Source organism: Trachypithecus francoisi, unplaced genomic scaffold, assembly GCF_009764315.1.
Source record: "Trachypithecus francoisi isolate TF-2019V2 unplaced genomic scaffold, Tfra_2.0 Lachesis_group11, whole genome shotgun sequence".
NCBI classification, from domain to species: Eukaryota; Metazoa; Chordata; class Mammalia; order Primates; family Cercopithecidae; genus Trachypithecus; species Trachypithecus francoisi.
This window is the reverse complement of record NW_022681456.1, coordinates 11,024,785-11,035,420: the sequence shown is the minus strand read 5'-3', so window position 1 is coordinate 11,035,420 and position 10,636 is coordinate 11,024,785. Positions and strand designations below refer to the sequence as shown.

The 10,636-nt window shown below is 47.7% G+C and overlaps 1 protein-coding gene across 3 annotated transcripts in view; it reads right to left on the bottom strand.

Moving 5' to 3' along the window:
* Positions 1-5,695: 5,695 nt before the first annotated feature.
* Positions 5,696-10,636, bottom strand: part of VPS33A (VPS33A core subunit of CORVET and HOPS complexes) — a 33,258-nt gene continuing 28,317 nt past the window's right edge. The window contains exons 11-13 of one of the 3 annotated variants that reach the window (XM_033220299.1): positions 10,229-10,366; positions 6,948-7,116; positions 5,696-6,576 (exon numbers count right to left, since the gene is read on the bottom strand). In XM_033220299.1, the coding sequence (XP_033076190.1) occupies positions 6,395-6,576; positions 6,948-7,116; positions 10,229-10,366 (489 nt within the window). In that variant the 3' untranslated portion in view covers positions 5,696-6,394. The remainder of the gene's footprint in view (positions 6,577-6,947; positions 7,117-10,228; positions 10,367-10,636) is intronic. The other 2 variants (XM_033220300.1, XM_033220301.1) reach the window with 2 other exon arrangements.

The following is a 10,636-nucleotide window of genomic DNA, read 5'->3' as shown; positions in this document are numbered from 1 at the left end:
GCCAGGGCGTGAAGGGAATTCCCTGGCGAGTTGGAGAGGCGGGGCCGGACGGGAGGCGGGGCCGGACGGGAGGCGGGGCCGGACGGGAGGCGGGGCCGGACGGGAGGCGGGGCCGGACGGGAGGCGGGGCCGGACGGGAGGCGGGGCCGGACGGGAGGCGGGGCCGGACGGGAGGCGGGGCCGGACGGGAGGTGCGGCGGCGGCGCTGTCACTTCAGCACCAGGAAGTAGGTGGTCCAGCCGGCCAGCAGCAGCGCCCCGATGAGCACCGTGTAGCTGAGGAGCACGAAGGCGAGTAGCTCCCGCAGCAGCTGCAGCACGTGGACGGTGGACGAGGCCGGCATCGCGCTGCGCGGGAGATCCGGGACGGTCGGCACCCTGCCGGGCTGGCGCCGTCCCAGAGGGGCGGACCGGAACACACGAGGCCCTCGAAACAGCAAACGAAGCAAACTAAGAAGCCCACAGTGCCGACCTCCCCAACAGCGTCCTGGACGCTCGCTTCTCGGTTACACTGGAGAATCCTTCTCAACCCAAACTGCCCTCGTTCTTCGGCTCTGATCCGGGCTGAGGAGGCAGAAGCCCGGCTCTTCCCCGCGCCCCGCAGCTGCATGAGTCTTCCTCCCGGCTCGCTCCTCCCACCACCACCTCCTGCATTTTTAATGCTGTGAGTGCCGCTAATGGGCTGGTGGAGTATAGCTTTCTTTTCCCGTCACTCAAGCTGCAGCCCCAGCTGCGGACCTGGCTGGAAGGGCAAGAGGAGACCCATTTGGGTAGGAGGAAGGCACAGGCCCAAACCTGCCCTTCTGTGAGTCCCCTGGCCCCAAGGCTTGCCAGCAGCAGAGCTGGAGGATCTTTGCTTTGTGGTCCGGCATGCTTGCCTTCTGGCCAGCTGGAATTGCAGGGTGCCAGGTGGTGGGTGGGCATCAGTCCGATCCTGGGCTCACCGCCCCCACAGTGCTCTGTACATCTGCCCCAGCCCTGCTAACTTCCACAAGAGACGGCATCAGACAGTAAGAATCCCACACCAGCTCATCAGACGGTAGGAACCCCACACCAGCTCATCAGACAGTAAGAACCCCACACCAGCTCATCAGACAGTAGGAACCCTACAGCACCTCCAAAGCTGCTTTGCCCAGCCACTCCCCGCAGTATCGGGCACTGGCTTCCTTCTCTCCCCACCTCACTTACTTGGCAAAGTTTCCACGACTCTTCCACCCGGAAGCTCCGCGGTTCCGTCTGCTCTGGTGCCCAAAGGTAGCTTGTGTGTATGCCGCGATCTCGGTAGAACTGAGATTTTCAAGCAGCGGCACTCAACTAGGTGTGGTCTAGAGACCAATTACAACCTCCGCGTGGTCCCTGAGCTCTTAGCGAGCTGCGCACAGGCGTTCCCAGCCCAGACAGGGCGCTGGCAACCCTGCCCGCCCTCCGCCTGTGTCGCCACCACAGCCCACAGGGCTCAGATGTGGTTTCACAGACCCAGATGGGCTGAGCAGGCGGTACACTAGTGGGTATTTCAAGCCCCTTCTTGTTTTTTTCTGAACGTTGTAGGGGGTTATGGGGTTATAGTGCCAATAGTTTCGTTTCTAACAAACACATTGAGAGAAGTCTCATCTCCTCCTCGTCTGGGCACCAGAAGAACCACTGGACAGTGTTCACTTGCGACCACCCAACTACTAAAGCAAAAGCTGTTGTCTTAAAAAAAATGCAAGTGCAAACATGCACGTGTGTGAGAACAAGGCTTAAGTGACTGAGATCTCCTGAGTGCTTGATTCCGATTTACAAAGAGTTTCCGCAGCTTACAGATTCATTATACAGGTACCTTCCCAATGTGACACTTCCAATTTCACCTCCTCAGAATGTGAGGCAAAAGGAGCCAGTAAGGATTTCTGCAAAGAACAGACACTTTTCCAGATGCAACAACAAAGGAAACGAAAGCATAAACTATGCTGCTTCTGATTATTTTGCTTGTTGCAGTAGTTTTTAGTTCAAGACTGTTTTCTGACCTTTGAAAGAGCAGGCAGTGTGGACATCAACCCTTTTATCAACATCATCATCCAGAAGCAAATGGCTCCTTAATTTAATCAGGATCTCTTATTATCAAATTATTGCCTTGGCCACAGTGAGGCTGAAAACAGGAGCAGAACATTATCAAGCTGCTCAGGAAGCCAGTGAGTAGTAATTACTCCCCCAGAGAACTGGTCATCTTCCGTGTCCTACCTAGTGGAAACGGAGTATAGCTGAGATTTATACCCTCCTCCACATCAAAATAATGGATGAAACAGACAGGCTATTAAAAATAGGCCTGATTCTGTTCCCTTTTAACTCTCACATCCTTCAAATGGATGTCTCCAGGCAGTTAAGTGTTCCAGCCTTTGCAGCCCCTTGTTACCACCCGATTTTGGGTATTTTACAGCAACGGAGTAACTTAAGCTAAGAAACACTATGTGGCTTGAAATTCACACTAATCCATTTAGAAATAAAAGAATCAGAAATTTTAAACAACTGCCTTTTTCTTCTGTTGTCTGACAAAAAAGGTATCCTCTATTTTCTATAGGATGTCATCATTAAACCACATGACTGAATATATCAGACTCTACAGTAAATTCAGTCTAAAGATCATCTATGTGATGTCTGCATTTTTTACCTCACCATCTTTATCACAGTCCCTCTTACTGTCTGCTTTAGACATTTTGATATTTTAAAAAGAGTATTTCAGCTGGTGTGGTGGCTCACATCCATAATCCCAACACTTTGGGGGCCTGAGGCAGGAGGGCCGCTGGAAGCTAGGAGTTCAAGACCACCCTGGCCAACACAGTGAGACCCGTTTCTACAGAAAATTAAAAAGATAATAAATTTAATAAAAAAGAAAAAAGTAATTATTTCTCTTAAGGCCAGGAGTTTGAGCAACATAGACCCTGTCTCTAAAAGGAAGAAAAAAAAAATTAGCTGGGTGTGGTGGTGCTTTCCTATAGTCCCAGCTACTCGTGAGTCCGAGGCAGGAGGACTGCTTGAGCCCAGTAGTTCAAGGCTGCAGTTAGCTATGATTGTGCCACTGCACTCCAGCCTGGGCAACAGAGTTAAGACCTCATCACAAAAAAATAATTTCTTATTGAATTAAACTCTGCTCAATTCAAACACTTCCTCCTGGTGACAGGCTGGTCTTTAATATACAACTGAGAACAAGACAGACCAGCACGTCATGCTTAATCATAATCCATTTCCAGTGAGGGCAGATCTGAATGGAATAGAACTCACAGTGAGACCGTCCCAGTTTTCTCTGAGAATTAAATGTGCTGTTTTAAATCATCCCTCTTTCAACCATTACTCTTTTGTTCCACAATTATCAAAATACTTAATTCTCTGTTGGTTAGAATTCAACACTGTATAGCAAGACACAAAACAGTGTCTATGTAGACTTCTTTATTAAGGGGGCTGCTGGTGTAGAACTGTCTACCCAATGAGACAAAAGTCCAGACACGATGTCAACAATCCACTCTCTCCAACAATAAATGTACCATTCACATATCCTTTCTCAGTAAGGGCACACTCTTTTGAGACAAAGACTGCTTCAAGTATTAAATGAACTTACTCAAAGGCGTATAATATATAATTATCTACCACTTTCTATTTGCATACAAATGAAGCAATTGATGTTTTTCAGTCTTCTGCTGAATGCATTTTTAGGAGCTGACCTAACTACGCTCTGAGCAAGCAAGTATAGAGTCTTGGGTGAGTGTAGACACATGAGACTACAACTAAGTATCTGTTCCCAGGACAGAATCTCCAGCCAGGGAGACCTGACCAGACTTGAATTGAGCCCCAGGAACCAAAAACGTGGAGGGGCAGGATGGATTTCATTCTCTAAAGTAGCTGATGACTGCCTGAGGTGGAAGGTATAAACTAATCTCCCTGGGATATAACAGTTATTTGAAAAAGGATTTTCTACAATGAGAATGGTTTTCTTTAAGACATTTCCAAATACTGAATATTAAGGCCAAATTAATTCCATGAGAAACAAATCTTTCAATTATTATCTCTACCACCCTTCATTCCTTTTTTTTTTTTTTTTTTTTTTGACATGGACTCTCGCTCTGTCGCCCAGGCTGGAGTGCAGTGACGCGATCTTGGCTCACTGCCAGCTCCGCCTCCCGGGTTCACGCCATTCTCCTGCCTCAGTCTCCCAAGTAGCTGGGACTACAGGTGCCCGCCACCAGGCCTGGCTAATTTTTTTTTTTTTTTTTTGTATTTTTAGTAGAGATGGGGTTTTACCATGTTAGCCAAGATGGTCTTGATCTCCTGACCTCGTGATCCACCCGCTTCGGCCTCCCAAAGTGCTGGGATTACAGGCTTGAGCTGCCGCATTCTTTTATTAAAGAGATTTTTTAAAGTATACAGAATTTCTATTTCATTACTAGTATTTACTGTGCCCAACAGAACTCCACTAATGGGCCGGGCACAGTGGCTCATGCCTGTAATACCAGCACTTTGGGAGGCCGAGGTTGGCCAATCACCTGAGGTCAGGAGTTCAAGACCAGCCTGGACAACATGGTGAAACCCCGTCTCTACTAAAAATACAAAAATTAGCCAGGTGTGGTGGTGCACATCTGTAATCCCAGCTACAGATTCAGGAGGCTGAGGCATGAGAATCGTCTGAACCCAGGAAGTGGAGGATGCAGTGAGCCGACATCGCACCACTGCACTCCAGCCTGGGTATGAGCGTGAGACTCTGTCACAAACAAACAAAAAAACAAAAACAAAAAAAACTCCACTAATGAAAAAGGTGGGGAAAAACAATGTGTAGTTACTAATCAACAACCAAAACCACACCTCACTGGGACCCAGCAAAGCAGGGGACCAACTAATTCTGTCAGAGGCTTGGGCAAGGGCAGCAAAGCTGCCAATCTGACTTGGTGCCCTTGGTGCCTTAACTCCTCCAGAAGCTGAGATGGAACAGCAGAGAGGCAGAGAACACACGGATTTCCAACTTCTCCTCCCACCTCCTGCCCTCCACCACAGCCTGACAGTCTCCTGCAGGAGTAGCAGCAGTTGTGACTGCTGGTCTCCAAGATCAAGAGATACACCTGGAGAAGGCTGAGGTCAGCAGGGAGGGGGCTGAAACAGTGTTTTCAGCTGAGTAGGGAGTGGCCACAAACTGCTAGAAAAGTATATGTGGCAGTTACCATGGAAACAAAGTGGCCAGATGCTGAAGAAGCAAGAGTTGCCCCTCTTCATCATGGGACCAGTTGGATGTTGGGCCCTTGATGGACAGAAGAGAAAATGGAAACCTCAATGGAGGCATCCACCACTGCTGTGTCTGGAGTTACCATGTGTGCTAAGAAACTGTCTTTGAATTCTTTCAAAGGCTGAATTCTCAGAAGGCTGCTCCCCAATTATCACATTCTTCCATGTCAAAAGCCCCTGATAAGTATGGAACCTACAGAGATGTAGCTGATCACATAGAGCATAAACTTTGTTTCTGGGCAAGAAGCTCCCCTAAACCTCTTGCTTTGTAAGAAGTAGAAGGAAGCAAACTTGCCTTAGTGATCAGTTGCGACAGCGACTGATGACCCTAAATATAATCTCCCGTACTCTGCAGGAAAAAGAAATCTCAACTCAATGATAAAATGATCTCCAGCTCCCAACACTTAACCACTGTCCTAGGCCTGATGCACCCTGAAGAAATACAGCACTGGGGATTAGGTGATGGACTTTCTCTTTTTATTTTCAGTTTCACCTCCTCAGTCTCAGCTTTCTTATTTTAAGAGCCAGCCTCCTTTGTCTGGCAGAATGGATTATCTACCCCCACCATCCTTAATGTGTTTCCAGAGGTCTCTAATGAAGACCCTGAGCTTAGAAAACTCAAAACCAGTGCTTCTTTGACTCAGGTTGATTCTCTTCTATTCTTCTTTATTCAGCAGATTAGGGGCTGGGCATGGTGGCTCAGGCCTGTAATCCCAGGACTATAGGAGGCCAAGGTGGGTGGATCACCTGAGGTCAGGAGTTCGAGACCAGCCAGGCCAACATGGTGAAACACCATCTCTACTAAAAATACAAAAATTAGCCAGGTGTGGTGGTGCATGCCTGTAGTCCCAGCTACTCAGGAGGCTGAGGCAGGAGAATCTCTTGAACCCAGGAGGCGGAGGCTGCAGTGAGGTGAGACCACGCCACTGCACTCTAGTCTGGGTGACACAGCGAGACTCCGTCTCAAAGCAAAAAAAAAAAATGGAATACAAAAGAGAAGGAGAAAGCAGTAAACGGTAGTATAATTTAAGAAGCTGACCCCAGAATATATTCTGCATTCCATGTTTCTTCTATGGGGTTTAACTTCCTTTCAGCAACTTCTTCAAAGATGCAGTTTATTCTGCAGTACACTCGTTAAGTCTCCTCTGAACACCCTAGAAAGGTTTTTCCATCAGAGCCTCTATCCAACTGGTTCCGTTCATTAGTTTAGTGGTGGCAATGACATATTCTGTACCTCCATCTTCCAACTGGGAGAGAAATCGCAGGGCAGCAATTTCAGCAAAGGTTACGCCCCCGAGGAAAAATATCAGAGTCACTCGGTTTTCTCCTGGTTGACCTAAAATTTAAACATTTCAGAATTAAAAACTATTACTGGTGCTCCTCTTCCCACCTCTTCAAACATTTTATCATTCACAAGAATAAACAAGTGTCTTCATCCAGACAGTTCATCCGAAACCAAGGAATACTGATTTTGATCTCAATGTTTTTTCTAACTCCTGAGATTCTCAACATAGAAGTTGAAAGCTGCTACTCCTCAGGGAATAATCCGATTCTAGTGCTTACTATACACATTAGCAACGAACAAAAGAGGTATATTTAATTCTGACTCCTAAGTGCTTTACTAAGTATTTTACAAAGCAACTGTACAATACCTGAAAACCACACTAACAGGACATAATTATCTGTAGATGCTGGACTGGGACTTACGTTTCTTCTGCAGTCCTGTGGGCAGTGGCTGTCGCTCCTCAAAGTGGGGCCCTGGAAGGATGCGGAGGACCTCCTCGATGCTCCGCCAGCCAGGTCGGGAAAGCAGCTGGGCCAGCCGCACACTGAGCGGGGCGTACCCACTGTACACGTAGGATATGTCTGTGGGGTTCTGTGAGATAATTAAGGAACAAAAACCCTGTAGATACAGAGACTTAGAGCAACCTGACTGTGGCCTTTTGGGTAATCCAAAATTATTTGATTTGGATTTAAAGATAAACAACCCCCACCCCTGCCATGCCCTGTTCTAATCCACCCCAGCAGAGCTCAATTTTAGCAGCCAGAGCTTCACTTTTGACTCAAATCTTGAAAAGCCACTCAAAGCAGCTCTAGGTACAGAAGATGAAAAATTACTTGGTTTGGCATGAAACTTCTTTTTTTTTTTTTTTTGAGACAGAGTCTGGCTCTGTTGCCCAGGCTGGAATGCAGTGGTGTAATCTTGGCTCACCGCAACCTCCGCCTCCCAAGTTCAAGCAATTCTCCTGCCTCAGGCTCCCAAGGAGCTGGGATTACAGGTGTGCACCACCACTCCTGGCTCATTTTTGTATTTTTAGTAGAGACAGGGTTTTGCCATGTTGGCCAGGCTGGTCTTGAACTCCTGACCTCAGGTGATCCACTTGCCTTGGCCTCCCAAAGTGTTGGGATTACAGGCCTGAGCCACTGCGTCCGGCCAGCATGAAATGTAGTGGGGGGAACTTGGCACTCCCTAGCTGAGCAATGATGTGCAATAACCTTTGAACTTAGCAATTCTACTTTTAGGCATTCATCCTACAGTGATGCTTGCAGAACAAAAGATAATAGACCAAAGTATAAACATATTACCTGCAACACTGCATGTAATAGCAAAGACTGGAAACAACTTGAATTTCTATCAATAGCAATCTGTTAAATCATTAAATAAGGTATAGCCTCAAAACCACTATGTAGCAATTTAGAAAAATTAAAAAGAAGGGGAAGATCACAAAAGACCCTTCAAGATCCTTTGTTAAGTGGGGGGTGGGTCCGGAGTCAGAAAGGTCAGAACAGTGAAAGCAGCTGAACTAATACGTGCATGACAGACTCTAGACATTAAGGGCCTCTATTTTCCCACTGGGAAAAAATCATCCAATTTTGCTCCTGACAGGAGACTGTCTAGTTATGAGCTTTTGTTGCAAGAGGCAGCCTAATAAAGTCCCTTATGAAAAAACAAAAAAGGCTGAATAGAAACATTAGAATAAATAATAAATGTATAGCAAAGTGCACCCCACTTTGGAGACCAACAGTAGAGAATATGCACTCTTTATGTAAAAATGTATATGCACAGAATCCTTCTAGAAAGATAGATAAAAAACTGGCCACAGTGACTGCCTCTGAGGGGAAACGGTGGAAGGAAACTCACTTGGCCCTGATGGCCCTGCTTTTGCATAGCTTTTTTTTTCTTTTTTTTGGAGATAGAGTCTCATTCTGTTGCACTTGCTGGAGTGCAGCAGTGCAATCTCAGCTCACTGTAGCCTCAACCTCTCAGGCTTAAGTGATCCTGCCACCTCAGTCTCCTGAGTACAGTAGCCGGGACTACAGGTGCATGCTCCACCATGCCCTGATCACTTTTGTATTTTTTGGTAGAGACATGGTTTCATGTTGGCCAGGCTGGTCTTGAACTCCTGACCTCAAGTGATCCTCCTGCCTTGGCCTCCCAAAGTGCTGGGATTACAGGTGTGAGCCACCGTGCCCATCCATGGCTGGCTTGTTTATGAGAGCTGGACGTCTCCACTGGCTCCTCTAGACACTCTCCACCCTTCTCCGCAATGCTCTATGCCCAGAGATGGACCTGTAGGTCCCACACCAACACATGCCAATGCCTTCTCTTTGGGTCTGACCAGTGCAAAGCACCAGAGTGAACTGGAGAGTGGGCAGCAGTGTGAGGACGATGTTGTCACTGGCCGGCTTCGTCTGCTGGAGGTTGACCATACCCTCAGCCAGAGGCCCCTCACCCCTTACCTCAACAGATGGCCCCACCACAGCTCTTCTCTTCAGGTTCTAAGATAAGTTTCTAGAATACCCACCTCTCCTTGCTCTTCAGGCCGCGTCTCGCAAGGGCTCCCCACCGCACTGCCTCTTACTGGTCTCCACTCTTCCCACATCTTTATTTATTTAAGACAGAGTCTTACTCCCTAGCCAAGGCTGGAGTGCAGTGGCGCAAACATGGTTCATTGCAACTGCCTCCTGGGCTCAGTGATCCTCTAACCACGGCCTCTTGGACTAAAGGCTCATACCACCATTGGCCATTCTTTTTTTTTTTTGCAGAGATAGGGCTTTGCCATGTTGTCCAGGCTGGTCTCAAACTCCTGGACTCAAGCGATCTGACACTTCAGCCTCCCAATACACTGGGATTACAGGCATGAGCCACTGAGCCTGCCCCATATCTTTTTGTTTTTGGAGAGAGAGTCTCGCTCTGTTGCCCAGGCTGGAGTGCAATGGCGCGATCTGAGCTCACTACAATCTCCACCTCCTGGGTTCAAGCGATTCTCCTGCCTCAGCCCCCCAAGTAGCTGGGATTACAGGTGTGCGCCACAATGCCGGGCTAATTTTTGTATTTTTAGTAGAGATAAGGTTTCCCATGTTGGTCAGGCTGTTCTCAAACTCCTGAGCTCAAGTGATCTGCCCGCTTTGGCCTCCCAAAGTGCTGGGATTATAGGTGTGAGCCACCGCGCCTGGCCCACATCTTTATTAAACTCTCCAGAAACTCCCTAGTTTAAGAGCATTCTCTGTTTCCTTCTAGGGTTCTGATGGATACAATACACGATGCATTACTTTTTCAAAAACATTAGAAAATTGTTTTTAGAAAGCAAGGCACGGCCGGGCGCGGTGGCTCAAGCCTGTAATCCCAGCACTTTGGGAGGCCGAGACGGGCGGATCACGAGGTCAGGAGATCGAGACCATCCTGGCTAACACGGTGAAACCCCGTCTCTACTAAAAATACAAAAACTAGCCGGGCGAGGTGGCGGGCGCCTATAGTCCCAGCTACTCGGGAGGCTGAGGCAGGAGAATGGTGTAAACCCAGGAGGCGGAGCTTGCAGTGAGCTGAGATCTGGCCACTGCACTCCAGTCCGGGCGACAGAGCGAGACTCCACCTCAAAAAAAAAAAAAAGAAAGCAAGGCAGATGTGTAGGTTCAGAAGCATGTGTTGTCATGTGGATGATCTAACCAGTCCCTAAGCTGAGACAAGGTGGAGAAGTGTGGCTTACTTGCTCGTTAACATCATCCATCCAGAGGCGTAATGTTTTCCGTATAGTTGGGTAATTGTTTCTGCCCCCCGTCTGCGGTTTCAGTAGGCCGGCCTTCTCCAGGTTGTGTAAGGTCAATATGTGCTCATAGCCATATGTCTGCAAGGGAAGTCATTTGGCCTTGATATAAGATCAGCAAAAGGATTTCTGCAATTTTCAAAGAAGGGCACTTCCAACAAATCAATTTGGTGTGTACCATAGGACATGTTACCAAAGTCCAGCAATGTTAGTGGATGGGCACAGAGGACAGGGTGGAGGGATGAAACTTGTCCTAAAACTGCTTGCCTGTTACTAGTAATTCAGCTCACTGTTTCAAAGAGAAATTTAAATTTTTTACTTTAAAGTCAGAATGTATGGACCCAATCTAAG